This window comes from Salarias fasciatus, chromosome 13, assembly GCF_902148845.1.
Source record: "Salarias fasciatus chromosome 13, fSalaFa1.1, whole genome shotgun sequence".
NCBI lineage: Eukaryota > Metazoa > Chordata > Actinopteri > Blenniiformes > Blenniidae > Salarias > Salarias fasciatus.
The window spans coordinates 8,884,618-8,904,515 of NC_043757.1; the positions used below are offsets into that span (position 1 = coordinate 8,884,618).

General features: G+C 44.9%; 1 protein-coding gene across 2 annotated transcripts in view; it reads right to left on the reverse strand.

Annotated features, from left to right (window-relative positions):
• inpp5a (inositol polyphosphate-5-phosphatase A) overlaps positions 1-19,898 on the reverse strand; it is a 153,935-nt gene that overhangs the window by 68,618 nt on the left and 65,419 nt on the right. For both annotated transcript variants that reach the window (XM_030106190.1, XM_030106191.1), the window contains exon 5: positions 1,759-1,822. In XM_030106190.1, coding sequence (XP_029962050.1) covers positions 1,759-1,822 — 64 coding nt within the window. The remainder of the gene's footprint in view (positions 1-1,758; positions 1,823-19,898) is intronic.

The following is a 19,898-nucleotide window of genomic DNA, read 5'->3' on the forward strand; positions in this document are numbered from 1 at the left end:
ACTTTACTACACCTGCCTTCTAATTTCCACTGACAGAAAGCCAGGAGCCATTTCGGCTTCACCAGGCGACTGCGCCCCCTGCTGGGGAGAAGGGGGGACACACGGTGAGCAGGACAGCAGAGGTTGAAGGGGAAGAAAAGGAGATGTGACAGGGAATGCAGTGTTGATGGCGGTGGCTGCTCTTCTGGAGTCTGCTTGCTGCGTTTGCCGTCTATTGGACGGGACTCCTGGTGTCTGAAACGATCACTTTGCCTTTGAGTTGTTTTTTTCTTCCCTGCTTTTGCATCTCTACACAACTTTGTGGGACACAACAGTTGTTACAGTTCATAACCTATTAATGTGGATGCAGTATTGTTTTCTGCACACGTGGTTGCGTCAAGTATTCAAAAGAGGAGGAAAAAAACCTTTCTCAGTCTTGAGATAAGTCAGTATTCTTTACGAACACTGAGTGGTTCAGATCTCTGTCAGGAACCGCAGGAACATTTTTAAGTCAAAGCAGAAGAAATTAAGGGTCAAAGCTTCTGAATTCTGTTTGTTTAAGTCGCATTAAGTAGAAACGAAATGAAAATAAAGACAAGCTGTTTTTCAGCAAGACGACCAGACAACCCAGGGAAAAGGTAAAGTCACGATGCTCGGTTAAAGAAAAGATGGAGCAGATCAGCCTGACATGGAGGGGAAATGTGGATGAAAAAACAACTGTGTAAATAAGTTGAAATGTTGGAGTGAATTTTTTGTTTTTTCAACTGTACATCGAACTCAAAGCTGCATCGTAACTGGATCAAGCCTTCATGTTTCCACTCCAGCTTTTTTTCCCTCCCCATCGAACATTTCAGTCATGTCGGATATTTAACCGTTAAACTCAATTCTTAACATTTTTTTTTTTCAAAGTTGCACTTACCTGGTAAAAACTGTTTAAAGTGTTCAAGTTAGCCAAGAGGATCTTTCTCATCTTTGGTTAGATTAGATGGTTAAAATAACAGACAAGTATCCAAGATGAGAATAGTATATTTGAAGTGAGCGTCGTTCAGGAGGCACAGCGGCTCATAAACCGAGACGTTCTGAGGGATGCAGATTTGAAAATGAAAGGAGGAGAAAATATAATAATGAAACCATATGAGAAGCTTCACCTTCATTTAACATCTTCATCAATTCCAGGTTTATTCTCAAAACAAAAACTTCCAATTTCGCTTTTTTCCCCCCAAATCTTGAAGTACATGTGCGTCAGTGCACAGTGTGTGGTCGGCCCCCTCCCCTGCCGTCGCCCTGTCCTTCACTGGGGGTAACCACTGCTAATACTGACGGGGGCGTAATAGGAAGCGAGGCGCCTCCACATCTATATCCCGTCTTTAATTAGCGCGGTCGCCGGACCCCGGGGCCCTCTGACACCGCAGGCTGATGAGACCGCTGTAACTGTCCAATAACCTGCCGCACGCCATTACGGTTCGGCCCGAAATCATATGAATTAAATCCTAATATTAATAAGCATTACCATCCTGTCCCGCTCCCTTTACATTAGCCTCGAAGCCAATCTCAGCTCACTGGTTTTGATGGAAGCGGGAATAGCCTGTGAATGGCGTGTGTGTGACATGCAGTGGTCGGATTAAGGGGGGGGTGATGTGAAGATTTCATTTCAGGACGGTGATGTATGAGTAGAAGAAGAAGAGGAAGAGGAAGCAGAAGGAGAAAGAAGAAGAAGAAGAAGAAGCAGAAGGAGAAAGAAGAAGAAGAAGAAGAAGAAGAAGAAGAGGGGTGTCTCACCTTTGAAATCAAACTGCTGGATGTTTTTCAAAGACTCGTGGATAAAGTAGAAACTTCCCAGAGCCTGCAAGAAAAAGAAAGGTTCATGAGATATTTAGGAGCATTTTGGATGAAATGATTCAAACTTAAAGCACCTCATTGTAATACTGGAAGAAATGATATGTGCAAATTACAGTGACATCAAATTATTTCTTGTTTATGATCTAGCCTGACATCAACTGCCATAGTGATCATTCTACAGTTTATACAGGCGTTCTATCGTTTAGCACCACAAGATGTACTGAAGAAAATCAGAAATAAGAAATCAGTTGGCGCTGATGGATTATAAGAACAGCTACCGGTGACCACACCACATTTTTCAAGTCAAGACTTTGGCTGTATTCTGAGAGTCCGTTTACACGGCGACGACACACGGAGTCACTGAAAACACAACTTTATGAAAATGGCTCTCTGAACACGGCAGAAAACAGCGGCCGCGTCGAGTGTCATGTCTCCCAGTCCATATTGCCCATATGAATGTCTGTGTACTCGTCATCGTTAATGCCTATACCATAACCGCTCTCTGAGCACGTGTGTGACGTTTCATTAAGAAAAAAAGCACCCACTTGTGGCCTGGCATGCTAACTACATAATTTAATGTATTTCTGACGTTTCTGTGTGAACAGACATCGTCTTCAAAGCGCTGCCGAGTGAACGAGGCCTTTCTTGATAGCTTCCAATTCATAAACCATAATATTCAAAATAACACCAACCTGCTTTGAGCACCTTCCTGGTAGAAAGTCTACATTCAGTTAATTTTTCAGTGGGACAGAGGTGCAACTTGACCAACTTTTAGAGGAAGCGCACCATGCTAGCAGGCCAAATCTGACATTGGAGAACATTTGGAATAAGGTGACATATAGTTCAACTTCATTCAGGCTTTCATCTGATTTAATGAAAAGTTTTGGTTGATAACTGGTTACAACAACCTGTGGCTTGACCGCTGCATATCCTAGATTCTAATTTTCTTGAGTACAAATCGTATAAAGCCTTCACCTCTTGAACCTTTCGAGAGTTTATGCCGACTGATTCTGGAAAGCTCGAGGCGAGATCCTTCACCTGTTATGAGTTGTTCGAAAGCTTTTCTCAAGCATTCAAAAGAGAGAAAAAAAAAACCCTCTCCACTAATAAAGTGGACTGAAAGCAAAGCTCGTTTGCACACTCCACAGCACACTTCACAAACAGCCAAAGCTACACAACAACAGGTGCAGCGCTGCCCCGGTTACAGTACGCCCAGCACCGTCTCCGCACGCCCCTGTCCGCCGCTCTCCTAACGTGACGAGTCAACAATTTGAGCTCTCAAAAGGACACATTCAGATGGACTTTTCAATGAGCAAAGATCAACTTCAATAGGCTTAAAATCTTAATTTTCCCTGTGAACAATCAGGAAACTTTCCCAGTCGGCGGACAAGCCAATCAAAGTGTGTGGGAAGAAGTGAGAGTCTCGCAGAAGAGGGGATTTGATGCGGTTCACAGTCCACTACACTGCTTTTCTGTTGGCCGCTTTACATTTAGGGCAAATGGAGGCAAAGCTCAGGCTCAATCCCCTGTGTCTTTGAGATAGCGAGGACCTTTGGGCTCGGGGTAATTCTGCTTAGAGAGGCAGAGGAGAGGAACGATTCCTGGGAAAACCTCGTCGGACCAGGAGCCACAGGGAGGAACGGCTCAGGTGCGTGAAGGAAGACGCCCAATGCAGAAAGATCTGAACGTCCTCCTGCGTTCTTATCCCTCACTCAGGCCCGCTGAACCTTTTCTTCCTCTTCTCCTTCTTCTTCCCCGTGGTTTGGACTCGGCCCGGCCGCTGCATTATTTATGAGCCGCCGGCACATCTTGAGATTAAACATTTGCTGATTTGTCAAAAGCACAAACATGAGGTCCTGCCCATCTCCTTGACATATAAGTTCAGGCGACGGGGAAAAAAAAAAAAAAAAAAAAAAAAAAAACACTGTCGCACATTTAATTGATGGGAGCCGCGGCTGGTGACCCGAACCCCTCCGCCGCTCTCCCGCCCACCGCCGGCCCCTCCCGTCCCCTGCTCCGGGGGAGGGAGGGGGGGGAGGCGATGGCGGCGTTGGGCGAAGGCTGGACTCAAGGTCACAGCTTCCCATTGCGAGAGGACGGCTTCCAGGAAAAGGCCCCCGGCACTTATTTTCGCTCACTTGTCTTTATGTTCTCTTTCACCTTAAAGTGCCAACAACAGACTTGGGAGACGGAGATGGATCGGAAAACAGGGCCAGGGAGGGAAAACCGTGCCATTCATCAAAACGCTGCCACTATGCTAACTGCTGCTGTTTGTGTGAATATTTCAGCGGGTAGTCAACTAAAAAAGACCATTCTGAAATATTATTGCGCGATGGAGGAGAATAAAAAAATGGACGTATTTCTTTTCATTGCAAATTAGATTGTAGTCTGCAATTTGTCTGCCGAGTCAAAAGCAGTGTGACCACTTGACCGAGACAAAATTAATAGACAAAAATTTTCGTAAATGATTAATGGCTGCAGTCGTTTACCAAAACCGAACGGGTTCCTTCTGCTGGAAAAGCAGCATTTTCTCTATTTTGTGCCTTACAGACAGTTCAATATCAAAATCAAATTTATTGTCACTTACATAATAGACTGTAGAGGAACACAGAGCCAAGATATTGTTCCCACCACTCAGTTTCATATATTTTTTATGAATATATAGCATAAAATCCAATAAGTCACAGAGAAAATGTTGTTACTCTTTAATGGTACTGATAAAAACCTCCAAACGGTGTATTAAAAGCAAAGCTTATCTCAGACAAGATTAGCTGAAGTAAGCAATAAATAAAAGAGCAAGAAATAAAGCAGATGGGTCTGGACAATTTATGACAACTTACTTCAATATCAACAGATGAATTACCAAAGACTGAACAGCCGTAGAATGTTTTTTCCCCACAGACTCTATATGTTTGACGTGGGAATTCAAAATGACAGTATTTTTAGAATAAAAGAGACATGGAAATAATTCCAATTTTTTTTTTTCCTTTAGCTAAAGAGAAAATATTTGAATCACCTGACATGCAGAATTCAGTGGCACAAAAATGGAAGAACAGTCAGCAGCAGAAATGAATGAGAAACAGAAAATAAACATGGGAAAAGTCCATTCTGTCTGCTCATTATGGATCTATTGGCTAAAAAAAATAAAATGTAAGAAGCAGAAATTCAGATTATACTCCTAAGTGAAGAAGAACAAGTACAAACACACACAAGAACTGTAAATGTTTTACACACACACACAAGTATTATACGCACACGCACACACATACACACTATTTCTGCTTAATGTAAATTTCTGTAACTACAGAGTTTTTTTGTCCTTCAACTCTACAGATTTGATTTAGTTTGATACAAGTAGTTGAGAAAATAAAATTAAATTAAAATCTATGAGGAAGAAAAAAACGTTCCATTTAAAGAAATGAGTGAAAAACAGCAGAGTGCTGCACAGTGACCGCCGTAAAACTACAGACCTTCAAACTTGAAAGGACTCATTTCATTTGGAAATGAACACAGAGAGTCGTATCATCATTGGCTCAAACTGTTTTTATTCCCAGACGCTATGCGTAGCCGGATAAAAGCTCGTAACTCTGCTCCAGCTCCACGAGGAAGAGCTCCTTTCTCTCTTCCTCATCCCTCCTGCAGGTCTCCTCTTTTAACATCACAGACCAGTGAAGAGAAAACGAATACGACATCAAACAAATTAATCAATTATCAAATAAATGATAAACAACTGTGCTTAAGTGGCTATCCGTGTAATCGCAAAAATCTACTTAACCCTCAACCTCTGATAAATATTCATCTGAGGCTGGGGGGGGGGGGGGGGGGGGGGGGGGGGATTGAGAGCCCAGCTGCTTCTCTCTCTCTCTCTCTCTCTCTCTCTCGCTCTCTCTCCATGAAGAACCTATTATATTAGCAGGGCGCAATTAATCCATTTGTCTCTGTACATGACAGGCTCCAAATATTCATTAGGGCCGGCCTGCGCTGACAGGCCGTGCTTATCTTTTACCAGTAGCTTTACAATGGCCTGTGTCAAACGTATGTTTGTCACGTCCCTCTTTATTGATTAGCTGCCAGATTCACTTGAAATAATTAAAAGTATATTTTACATATTTATAAACCCGGCTGCCACGGCGGCTACTTAATTTTCCATTAGGAAAATGCAGTCTATTAAGTGCACGGCGAGGGCCGCGAGGGAGGCAAAGGGGGGAAATGAGTAATCGCTATAATTGTAGACAGAAAGACAATAACCGCGCCATAAAAGCGGGGCTTTTATGACTCGATCTGGCAATGCTATCTCTTATCACAAGTCGTGTTGGCCGCGCCGGGCTCAGATAAGAGTGTACCGACACACACCGCCGCCTGTGCGCGCGCATGTGTGTGTGTGTGTGTGTGTGGGGTTGACATTTCCAAAAGCCCCAGCAGATAACAGGACTTGAACAAGTCCCAATAGACTGGCTGCTGGGAAATAGAGAGTCGGGGAGCCTGCAGTACATAGCGTGCATTACTTTGCTCCGCTGAATGCTTTATCGATACCGAGGGCTGCAGGAATTAGTCCCGGCCGACGGCGGGAAGCGGGAATCCCGTGACCCCCGCCATGGATTTTCTGTGTTTAATGTGAAAAATGAGCCATAAAGCAAACATAAAAGTAATAATTTTTCTTCAAGGTCTCACCTCCAATCTGCGCTAAAGGAGAGCGCGCCGCGGTCCCGGGAGAGCTGACACGTGCACGCTCCGGTGTCACTGTACCACTCCAGAGGGTAATGGTCTGCGAGCGGCCGCCGTCCTGGCAACATGTGTCCAGAGAGGACGGCTTGGACACTCAGGGCCGTTTCCACGCGAACAGCAGCCACTCGGAGGTTTCAACAACCTGCATGTAGTCGACGGTCCGAGCTCACACACAGGAGGCGAGGAGGAATCGAACACATGACCTCTGAAAAGTGTTGGTCTCACTTGATACTCAGTTGGACATTGGAACATCGCACCAAAGTTGTGTTTGTATTTTTTCTTTTAACACATGTGAGGACGCCCGGCAGGGCCGGCTCTAGGCATAGGCGAACTAGACGGCCGCCTAGGGCGCCACGTCCCGAGGGGGGCGCCGCGGTCGTACAAGGGGCGCCACGACGCTCTGTGCTCCGTGTGCCCCGCTGTGCAGCGGTCCGACGCACTGCGCTCCTCGTCCTCGGCGCTGCCCGGCACTGATCGGTATTGTTCGGCATCGCTCCTCGGGCCCCCCCCCCCCCCGCTCAACAAATGTCGGGACCGCTCGAAAAACACGCTCCCAAGGGGCGCTCGTCTCGGGCTCGCCTAGGGCGCCTCTGAAGCCCGGGCCGGCCCTGACGCCCGGCGCCCTGAAACGAGCCGGAGAGCGGAGCACAGGATTAATCACAATACGCCACAAACCAGCCCATCAACCGCTATCGACAAACATGGAAAAATAACTTCACCACTATGCGGCAGTGTTGTAATCAATCATGCAGCCATACGGAGGCCTGTGGGAATAAATCCAGCTATACCAGGGGTGTCAAACATGAGGCTCGTGGACCATAACTGGCTCGCAACAGGATCCAATCCGGTCAGCTAAAAAACCAAGTAAATGGTAAAAAATCTCAAAGGAGTTTCGAGCTGAGAAATGAGATATCAGTGAGATATCGCATTTGTAAAAACATGCAGTTAGAGAACTTTTTTGAGATTTCACTGGATTTTGCCCTAAAGGGTGTCTATAAAACAGCCTCTATGTTGAGACTGCAGCAATTTTAAACAGTAATTGTTTGAGTTCTGCGAAATCATAAACATTTTCATAACATATACTCGGCCTCACAACAAGGTAAAACTTAAAAGTTTAAATGTCAAGGTCAATATGGCACAGTTTTACTGTAAATCAGGCTGTATGTGGCCCATGTGGCAGCAGAACTAAAATGTGTCAGACTCCCCTGGTCTATGCCGTCGCACAATACACAGCTTCCAAACGTAACGCAGTGATATTTGAGTTACAGCGATTTACGGTTTGTTGTCAAGTAGCAATAAAGATTTATACTATTGCAGCTTTTAACATCGCAATAATTTTAATACAGCAATGTTGCATTTAATAAATTAAATCAAGCAACTCCATAAAAGCAAATGACTTCAACATCCAGTTAAATCTCATTTAAGGATTTTTTCCCCCTAAAATAGCAGATTTTTGCACTTCAGACGTATGATGAATGCAGACGCCACCCCTGGGGCTCGTTTCATAAGATGTGACCATAAAACATGTTAGCAATTTGTTTCCTGACGTTTATCTTGCAATATGTTTTTTTTTTCCCCCAACGTGATCATCACAGTCCATCATCACTGCCCGGTGGACAAAACAACAAAGAAAAATACAGAATAAATGTTTAGAAAGCAGAGAGTTTTAAAACAGAGTTTAAAAGAACTGAGGTAAAATCTCAAGAAACGGTCAAAGCTGGGGGAAAAAATACAGTACATATGGTCAAATTTAGAGTTTTAGGCATAAAGTAAACATTTTAGCAATGAGATTTTATTGCGAGGATATATTCAACCCTATTCCTACTTCAGACCTGAGTCTGGCTCGCCTGCGTTGGATTCATGGTTCATTAACTATTTGCCTTTTCAAGCTTCATGAGATGACTCAGTTGTAACTGGTCTTTTATAAAGAAAATTGGATTAAAGTGTTAAGACTGGAAAATATATATTTGATAAATAAGTCCCATTATGGCTGCAGCTGGAGCCAAATGCTCTTGTGATTCGGATGAAACACGGGAGTCTGCCTGGAACGCTGGGAGACTGCGTGTGAGAGCTCGAGTGGTAAACTTATTAATCTATTAGTCGGCTGAAGGCAAACCAAGTGGCAACAGTTTTATGAGCCAGATGAGTTGGGCTGATAAAGGCTATTGGTTTTGGATGCTTGTTCAAACTCCGTCTCACGGCCGAAAAAGCTTCTGCTGCTTTATTGGAGCCAAGGTCGCCGAGCCTGGGCGATAACCGGGAGCAGCAGGAATAATCTCCGGCTTGTTTACCAGCACTTCCTTTACAGCGATACTTGCAATCAGGGTTTAGTGGGCGTGAGAGCCGGTGGCAGCCTCCTCAGAGAAATATCTCCTCGGGGTATTTCCGTGGCATTTTGCCTTCTGGACGCCGCGGACACCGAATGGGCTGTTTTTTCAGTTTATACCTCATTGCTCTGAGAAAACCTCCCCACGCTCCCTGGAGCCCCCTCATCTGTCACACGGCCCGAGCAATGCCGCCGCTTCCCGCGGACACGCGAGCAGCGGCGGAAGCGGCTGGCGGATGTGTGCACACGCGGGCGCGGTCTTATCGTAAAGGTCAATCAGATATGCTGTCATGACGGGACGGTGTCGCGATACATCAGGACACGCGTGCGGTGTCAAAGCGGCTTAGCGAGCGAGGCACGGGCATAAGCTCTGACTAATAGGTACATAATATCCTCATTAGTCACACAGCGCCGGCAATCATACGCGCCAAAATCCCCCCCCCCCCCCCGGACGCGCCCCCAATCAGAAGTGTAAGAGGCGAATCCCCCCTTGGCAGACAATGGCGGGGCGAGTGACGCGCTCTGACAGCTACGAGACTCGGAAAATCAGCTTGAAGACGGGCTGGTGGCGTCCCGGCGAGGCAGCCATTGATATGCAGGGTCGGGGGCTGGAAGAGCACCTTCACGGGAGCCTCTCCGCACAAATCTCCGATACTCGCACAAACAGCCTGTTTGTCATCCCCTCCTCCTCCCCAGCCAGGAAAACACCCCGCCACAAAAGTGAGCAGCATCAATAGAGCTAGCTTGTTGTTTTTATTTCTTTTTTATTTCTTTCTTACCCCCCCACCCCCAGCACAGAGATAGAGGAGGCCGGAGTGTTTTCCTACCCCGTTGTGAGCCCGCCGCCCACCCCCAGCCTGCCATAAGAGTTTGCCAAGGCCCTCTCTCCCTCTGCCATTGATTGAGTATTCAGTGTATTGAGCCACAGTGTCTATTATTCATCGGCTGCCTGGAAGGCCTGACTGGCTACACAGACAAAACTCTCATTAAAACTTCCTCTGTCACTTCCTGTGATTTGAAAGCGGCCCTGGGTGTTGGAGCCATCCGTCACGTCCTGAAGGAGCCCTTGTCTCTAGGGTGCCCTGAAGGAGGGCGATGGGGGGGGGGGGGGGGGGGTTTAGGTAAAAGGGAAGAAAGGTCAGAATCCAGACCCCTGAATGTACAATAGTGAGCTCAGATTAATTAAGATTTAAGTTAAGTTTTCCCCTCCTCATTGCACTTCCTCCTGCCCCTCGACATGAAGGACATTGTGTGTAAGGAACCTGGTTTATACAGCGGGGCAGCGCCAGTATTGATCCTCCAGCACTGAAACAGGAACTCCACATGATCTGCTGTGATCCCGGCAGGCCACCTGAACCTTTGTTTGACCGGCCATACTAAATCACATCGACTCCAACGAAGCCTAGAAACGTGGTCCCATCAGGCCGTTTAAGCTCGAATAATCATATACGTTTCTGAATCAACAGGTCAAAAGCAGAACTACCACTTCATCATATGAAGGAATCAGAGTGGTGCTCGGGGAAAGCGTAGACAATTTTTAAAGGAAATCCTGTTTACACGTTTTTAAAATGAAAAGGGTGAATTTACATTGTATTTTGATTTACCGTTACCATGATGTTGGAATTAGAATTTACTGATAGTGGCATGCAACAGCTTCCTGAGTGAAAACACTCACAATATTAACAATGCCAGAACCCAGAGTAATGCTTATGTTTCTCACTCTTCTGAATTTAATAGTTTTTCTTTAGCAAAGTGTGTTCATCCTACCACCATCTGGAAGTTTTAAGACACAGCACCAACTACCGACCTGGCATGCTGACACCAGTGGTTTCTCTGCTTTAGTGTGTAATGGTGATCAATATTCAAACACTGCCGTCAGAAGGGGAATCGTTGTTGTTGTGTACAGAGAGCAAAAGTCTAAAGATGAATTCTCTGAGGTCTGTGAAAGTTTACAGCAAAGCAAAAACGATATTTTTCCCAGCCATTTAGAGAGTATCAGCCAACTGGAGTTTCTTGATGCCTTTGGAAAATTTTTTAAGTGATATTAATTGGTAAATCCTAACACTCCGAGAAGCATTAACGAATATTACTTTTATGTCCTAAATCAAACCTAATAGTATGATGCTAACAGATACAGCTAAGTGACAAGGTTATGTTCAGTTAAATAAAAGACAGCTGTTAAGTAAACACATGGATGAATGCAAATGGAGACCTGTTGACAGTCTAAATTGAGCGCCGCCGTTGTGAAAGTTGATGACGTACAGTTCTATGCCCATATGTGTGTGTGGCTTAATCCCAAAAACAATCAACAGCAGCAACTTGCGGCCTGGCCTGCTAACTGCATCATTTCCACTGTTCCTGCCGTCACTGTGTCAACGGACAGAACACTACCGTGTAAATGCAAAAGTTTTCTGAAAACGCAAAAACAAGGTGTTTGCGCTTGAAACATTGTGTAAATTTAAAAAAAATATATACATAACAATATAATAATAATAATATATAACAGATGCCTTTACTGAGTCAATAATAAGGAACCTCGGACCAGCTTAATGGTACTGAAGCTGTTCAGATGTTTCATTCTGGATTTGTTACAGAGTTCGGGTTCAGGATTGTATTGATCATTTACTTCAGATAAGCCTCCCACTGCTGCATGGATCTGTGACGATACCTGGATCTCGTCCCCGTTGACTCTCGAAGCTCCCGGCTGAGCGTTTCCGGGCTCCCCACTTCATTATTCTAAAATCTCCCAGAATGCAGAGCGACACACGCTCATGATTGATCTCAAAACCACTGATTTTATTTTCCTTTGAGGAAAATATTATGGATGGGTCTAAACAAGGCATAATTGGCCAAACCCGCGGCAGCGCCTGACCTGCCAACAATCCAGACCCACTCCCAAGGTTGGCTGCCTCGCTGGGAAATATTGTGCATTAATTTCATTTAGTCTCCCCTCCAACATTCAATGGTAGAAGTTAATTAAATTGCTTGTCCATTGTGTTCATCCACTTACAAAGTTAATGATATTGTGCCGGGGAATTAAAGAGCGTTTTATAAAGCGCACGGGATGGGAGCTGGCAGGCACTACATTGCCCAGTTGAACCCTGTCAGTCGGCGGGCCCCCGGACCCCCTAATTAGCGGTGAAATGGATGCTTCCATCTGCCAATTTCCTGCCATGCTCATCAGTCGTGCAGCCGCTCCTCTAACCTGCCCGGCAGAGGGGTCTAAGGCAATAAAACCATCACGGCAATGACATTCAACAAGAGGGGGAGAAAAAAAAAAAGAAAAGAAAAGAAAAGTGAATACGCGTTTACATGATATGACTCAGACTTTCAAAAGAGCTGCTTTACAATGCGGCTTTTTCTTTGGTCCAGACCACATGATTGGTCTTCTCTGGCATAATCTTGATGGAGGAGTTTGATAACTTTGTAAAAAATGTTGGGTACATGCACTAATAGCAGCTCGTTTCTGTGTTCAGACATAACAAATGTCTTCTGATAAAGCAATAAGCAAGAAATGTGGCGGGCTGCAACGTGATTGAACACATGTAGGGACATTTATAAGAATGCTGCAAACGTAAAAACAGGTTGGGAATTCATTTTATTTCCATCTAATGTCTAACTTCCTGTAAGTTCTGATCACTAGAGGGAAATGATTAACGCTCATATGTATTCCAACGGCGTATTTACTAATGCGGTCTTGCTATATCAGCAGTTTTTAACGAGGACATAAAAAAACAGAGGATCAAAGCAAATGGGATTACACCTGTGGGGGCCTGTGCCGCCGCTGACCTCTTAATGAGGTTGGGCGAAAAAACGACCCGTTGCGAGGCAGAAACGACGTGCATAAATTCACGGATTAAAAATATGAAATGAAGCCGGGGCGTTGAGCATGTGGCATATGGAACGGGGCAATAAACCGACATTGAGCAGATGTTTTGCAAAAACCTCCTTGTGCATTGCCCGAGGAGGCTTGTAAACGCCGTTGTCAGGCGTGCACGGGACGTCTGAAGGGTGCGTTCTCAATACTGAACAAATAGCGTTGATGAATGAAAGGTGAATGTTAACTGAGCTGGAGATGTACTGCCGACTTCCATCCTTGGATTGCATGATTGTGGTGAAGAGTGCAGCAAAACATGACGAAATCCAGGATATTGAACCTTTTACTGTTGGTCTGATTGTTTTAGTTTGAGGTGAAAAGTGCAGGGACATCTAGCAGTGAGAACAGTGAAGTGACACTATTTTTGTCTCCCAACTTGCCAAAGACAAACACTTCACATGGATGCTGGCCGAAAGCGTAAAATACAACAAAAACGACAAGAACGCTCAAGCTGAAAAATATCCAGAAACTGTTGCAGGGGCTTATATTTCTTAATGTATCTCACCTCACATCGGCTATGAGTCATGTTTGGGAATAAAAACAGAGAAGCGTAAGCTCATTAAGGAGTCAACAGTTCCCTGATTGAGCATCATGTTATTTTAATTTAAAGACTACAAGAGCCTTGGAACAAAGCAGGCAGAGCGCTTTTACATCCCCCAGCCGACCGTTTTACATACATCCAGGATGAGATTGGTCTGTAACTTTGTAATTTCAATAAAGCTCAGGTCAAACTGCAGCCGCACACAATTTAATCAAGCTACCAGTGAAACACGGCGTAACAGTCATTCGCCGGCGGACTGTGAGCAGCGATATGTGCGGCAATTAGAGTTCTAAAGAGAAATTTTACAATGTCGGGCCCCCCGCTAACAGGGTCAACCGCTGTGCTCTAAGTGTATCAGACGTCTGCAATTGGGCATGAAAAGGCCTTTGTTCCCTCTCCGCAGGAGAATAATCTTTTGAAAGCGATCCTCAAATAAACCGTCAGAGGCCGGCGTGGTAAACGGCCACTTTCTTTAAATAACGTCAGCCAGGGGGGGGGGGGGGGCTTGACAAAATCATCATTTTAAAAGGGGATATGAAGATGATGAATATTTGCCTTATTAGATTGTTCCTAAAGATGAAAAATCAAAGTCTGAACAATTGAGATATCCATTAGTAATTAAAGTGACATTACCCGTCTCTACCCCCTCGATTTTCTCAGGCCCCCGCCGGGTTGCCAGAGCCATTATTCAATTGTTTCGGATGCCGGGGGATACAACGTCTTTAATATACTTATGCTCATTAATGTAAATCATATTTGGCTATGGATGTCCAATAATCAAAAAGAATATTTCAACTTGTAATTCCCCGTCTATAAAAGTATTCCCATTAGGAGAAGAGGCCTCATGCAAATGACAGGTCTTTGAGCGCATTGATTTTTTTTTTTTTTTCCCCCCCTCCTTCCCTGCATTTTGGAAAGGCTGCTAATGTCATGGACTGCTCATCAATCTATATTTTTATCTGATTCAATATTGTGCCTATTCACGTGGCCTCATTTGTGAAAGGAGTGATTAAATTATGGTCACACAGGCTGTAGGGAGACTGGAAGCAATGTAATTTTAACTGATCACTGCAGTTCAATAAAGCCTGGGAGGAACTTTTTAAAACTTTTGATTCATAATGACTGGATGCACTTCAATCGAACTTGGCTTTTCTTGCTTTACATATTGAAGCATTTTTAAAGTCGTGTTAGCCTGTGATGTTATGGACATAATTTAGTTTGGTTGCTGAGCGTTTAGCGCCAACATCCCACAGGGTTCCCAAGTTTTTTGCACTGATCTTTGAGAACAGCGGCTTTGAAAGAGTGAATGGCCAAAATCGAACATCAGCTGATGTTTATCAACTTTTGAAAAAGTCGTCATGCACACAATCGCAATACAAGTTGACAATTTTCACAACGGTGTCCAGAATTTGGAGGAGAGAAAGGAGATGCGTGCACACACATACGTCAACATTTGCGGTGCAGTGACCCTCGGCATGGGCAACTTTTGATGTCAAATAATCAGTATTGAGCAAACTGGACCCTCCCTGAGGACGCTGCGAACGAGCTGTCAGAGCGTCCATGTCAGCTGGAAAAGTAATCAGTCAGCTCCTGTCCGGCGGCGGCGTTGATTCTGTCCTCCGCCACCCGCCCGGCCGGCCGGCGCTGCCTGTAGGCTCGCTCATGTGGCCTTGTAATGACAAAGTGGCATCCTTGGCTGCCCAATGAGAAACAGCTCTATTGCAGAGTCCCATAATGAAATATATGAGTTGTGCTGCATCTTAGTGGCATTACTTTGTCACTTGTGAGAGGAAGTGATCGGGAGCCGACCCCCACCCTCCCATTTCTCTGCATCAAGAGCCCTTCCTCCTCCCTTAGTACAAACACAACTCTTCCCAAATGAGGGCAACATCGTCTCGATCATGAGCCATCCCGTGAAGCATCTATAAAATATGACAGGTACAATCGATGGCCGGGGGCTCACGGTGTCTCTTCTGGGGCTGCAGAGCGGCTCAGTCTGGAGGAGAGGGCTCGGTTTTGAGGTTGTATTTGGAAAAAGGAAGAGAGAGGGGGAAAAAAAAAAAATCATTTTTCCCCCTTTTCCAACACGCAGGATGTATAAAAAAATAAGCAGCTTTCTTCTGTCTGCGTGCTGTCTGAGTATGAGCAGAGGCGTTCTCGCTGCACAACAGTGACCACAGGACCGTGAAGCTTTAGAGTCTGCAAAAAAAACACACGCAGCGGCTCGTCTCAGGCTAAGACGCCCGTCCAGTGGCTCTTTGTGGCCCGTCTTTGTCTTTATGTAAAAACCAATGCTCTCCAATGATGTGTTATGTAAAAATCCCAGAGCCTTGATTTAAATGGTTGGATATCCTCCATGCTAGCTTAGTTATACTCCAGTGAATCGCCCCTAAGAACACATGGACGCTGCATGAAAAGCAAATGTAAATGCGGCCTCAGCTTCTTAGATAACCAGAAATTATGTCATGGGTTTTTCCTTTTCTTTCTTGTGCCTCTTATTGTATTATTATAATAATAAATTTAAAAAAGGAGGGGGGAGGACTTTTCTTACGCAGATGTTTCTTTTTATCCGTACAATCGAAGCATCCGGCCTTTCGCCCCTGGCCCCTCCTGAAAGCCAGCTTTCAGATGTGAGCGGCGGTCCTGTGCCAGGGGCAAGAGTGGCAGCAAATAAACCCACGTCTGCTCTCCTGTAAATGTCACATCCACAGAAACGTGGGAAGAAAAGAGGATTTGGAGGGGCCGGCGCAGGTCTGCGGGGTGTCTCCCGGGCCGCCCCTCTGAGAGTCCGAGAGATGACCAGGTGGTACTGTATTGTTGATCACTGGGGTCACGTGGAAGCAGAGCACAATGTGCAACGTACAGTGCATCTGTTACTTCTGGGAGCATATCAGACGACATGCTAGAAATGACTGGCCGGCCGGCTGGTGTCGAGGTTTAAGATATGGAAGGTTTATAACAAAATGTGGAAAAGCATGATCAGAGCTGCAAAATATATCGTTTCAGCATCGCCGTCACAATCTATCTGGGCGCAATAGTCAACATTCCCGACAAGGGTACCAGTCAAACACACAGCACATCCACCAATCACAAACGAGAAACAAACAGGTTAACAAGATGGCAGCGTAGCTTCAAGTGATATGAAAATTACTCTATTTTTTTTTTTTTTATATTGCAATATATATCATGGGGTTAATAAAAAAATTATGCCGATTATACCTGACGTTACTGCGGTGCGTTTGAACTGAGCCAAACATGAACTGGAATTTAAGGCAGAGGAGGAAAAGGGCCATGGTTGTATCTTATGCGTATGCTGCAGTTATTTAACCCTCTCTCCAAAGGCCGAGAAGGCACGTGACCTCTTATCTCAAACCCCTCTTCTTGTGTCTTGTGATAAATACAAACACTTTAGTCGAAGGTGTTGATGACATTGTGCTTATTTTACATCTCATATTTATATTCTGATTTCTGCTTTGTTCCCATCAGGTATGAATACTCAAGCCTGCCAATCCTTTATTTTAATTTTCACGATTTTGATAAATTAATTACAATCACATGCATGTTTCTTTCACATATAAACTTGTGTCTTTACCCATTTTCAGAACATGGGCACATAATTCATTGGCGTGTCCTCACTCATGTCATTTTACATTTAAACACATCGCTGATATCATGATTATTATTAACTTGCAATATATTCTGCAGCCCTACACGGCAATGAACGCACTTTCCTGCTGGCTTCACAACACTTTCATACGAGCCTGGACTGCGTCTGCAACCCTGGTCTGGAGAAAGAGGGTAAAGCAGGTGAATGAGTGGTTGGAAATGAACTCGTCTGGCTGTATCAGCACGATGGTGTGTTGGCACTTGAATAAAAGGCCAGTCTGGGGTCAAATTAAATTCAGCTCAGTGCTGCAGTATGTCTTCCCAAAATTGTATTACCTTGAAAAATAAGGTGGCACTGATAAGTGAATGGCCTAATAGGGCAGATTTATCTCAGTGATACCCCAATGACCTGGCTTTCAACTACTCAAGAGACTCAATCGTTGGGCTGTTAAAAGAGAAATTCCAATAATTGTTTATTAGGTTGGTTGTTTAATCATTGAAAAGCTCACAAAACGGTGCAGAATGCTGATGTTTGCCCAGTCTAACATCGGTCCTGTTCATAAACAAAAGATATTCAGCTTATTACTATCAACGTAAACAAACAAACAAAAAAGAAAACAGTGATGCTAAAGAAGCTGGATGAAGGAATTAGATTTATCTATTGGTTACTGATATTTCGAGTGTAAATTGCAGAGTTGACCTGGATGGAATAACTGTAAAGAAACTGAAACACCAGAAAAAGCCACCGAAGGCTATTCTGAATCATCCGAACAGTCAATAAAATTACACACACATTTCTTTATGCTACATGTTTACGTTTCTATGGCATCGAATCTGCAAACAAACGGGACGATTCCAGTGTGTGCGGCTCAGAATTCGGAGAAAACGCATCATTTCCATTTGCCAAAAGACAGCTTTGAAACGCAAGCAATTAGACAGAAATGTAATTAGGCTGTTAAAATTAAGAGCTCAAATTTAACCGAAGAGCATAACATCCAATCTAATTAGAGAGCTCTTTAATGAGCTGGTAATTAGCTGCAGCACGGTGCACACAGGATGCCATTGTGCCTTGAACTTGTGCAGGGATCCTGCTGACTGGGGCACCCTTTGTGTTAGATTGGTTCCCACTTGGGAACCATTATTCACTGAAATATCGTTATGCTTATACCTTTATAAGACACCGAATGGATTATGTTCTCGGGGTCAGACGGAGGTTTTGAACTACATGTCTGGACGACTGCGGAACTTCTCGCCAAGGTGAAAAGTTCTAGTGATTCCAAAAAGAAAGCCGCGGGGTTAAGAGTTCTCTGAGCTTGTGCTTTGGTTTTGGGATTCTATCTTTATCTTCGGCTTTGCCGAAGCAGACACACATAAAACAAGGCCGGCCGCAACACAAACATTCGGGGTGAGGGAGTGCAGTCAATAAATGGGTCTATTTATTTGCTTGGCCAATCATACTGGATGCGTTTTGGTGGGTGCCTCAAACACAACAGACAATACATCATAAGCAGCCGCGCGCTCCGCCCTCGACCGAACCAACTGGAAGTTTCATCAGAGCCGAGTCTCTCGGTCCCGCATCCGTCCGCCGCCTTTACGCTCGCGCAGCACCGCCCCTCATTCGCCGGAGCCCGTCTACCTCTGACCTCCAGAACCTCGCGGCAACTGCATTAATTTTCCCCAGCAAGAAATCAATCGGCCGAGAGAATGGGACAAGGAGGAAGGAACTCGTTATTCCGCGGCGCGGGGACACACCCTCCAACTGAGAGCGTACGGCTGGTTTTATTGGTAATAGTTTAACGGAGGGTGGCGGCTAGGGGACAAAGGGATTGCTCATTTCCTCTGACCTGTGCAGATGAGTCACTCCAAATAAACTTGTGCCATGCCCTTGTTTAATATCATTAGTTTTAAAAAAAAAAGGCCTTAAGACAATTTGTGGGTTATTTGATGTGAAATTGTTCTCTGTTAATCACAAGGGGAGAAGCATATGAGAGTAATTTGTTAGAAAAGATGCATTGGAGTGTTGAGATTTGACAGAGAAAATAATGGATTCAGTCAAGGGCAAAGGAGGGCATATGACTGCAAATTCCCAGACATGTGGTCGTTTCATATTTGTTTGTCTATTTATATGCTGGCTAACCGAACAGACTCGCAAACATGTCCCCAAAATCAGATTTAGAAATTATGAGCCTTGTAATTGACCAACTGTTTCGGCCGAGGGGCTTTTGACATCCGACTTCCTAATGAGGAGGGAGCAGAAATGATTTAATAATGCAACAAATGAGCTTTATGAGCTATTAATATGTAGTACGTAACATAAACATGACAACAATATTGGCTACAGATTTAAAGATCTGGATAAAGTGTCAACGGCGAACAGAGGGTAGAGTTATGACAGAGGCAGGAGCCGCATGCAGAGGCTGTGATGCCATTACTCTGACAGCAAACGGGGGGATCATGAGTCCGGGGGAGGAGGGCGGCGGAGTGACTGAATGTGTGTGTTTAAAATGGCCTATGTGTTTAAAATGTGCTGCACAATACCTGCTAATTCTATTAAGTGCTCCTGTGGTGTGGCGGTGCGGTTATGGGTTGATGTAAATGGACGGCTGGTTGACTAAACAATGCAATAGCATTAGAATAAGGTGATTGGATGACAGAGTAAAGTAGAAGGCCCGAGCCCAGCCACCCCGGGCCGTGCCAAGTCCATTACGTGTATTGGAGACGTCTCCATATCAGTCACGGGGAGTTTGCTGGCCAAGGCAGAGAGGGAGAGGGAGATAGAGGGAGAGAGAGAGAGAGAGAGAGAGAGAGAGAGAAGGGTTGTTGTTTTGTTGTGCTTTCATTGGCAGAATGGCTTCCACCTCACGACATCCAGGTGTGAGTAATGCAATCAATTGCGGACCTCGCAAAACAGTCGCCCGCCCCCTCGTTTTCAATCTGCACTGCAACCTTTGGGCTGTTTAAGAAAATCCTGGTAGTCAACTGGCTGAAGGGCGAGCACGGACTTC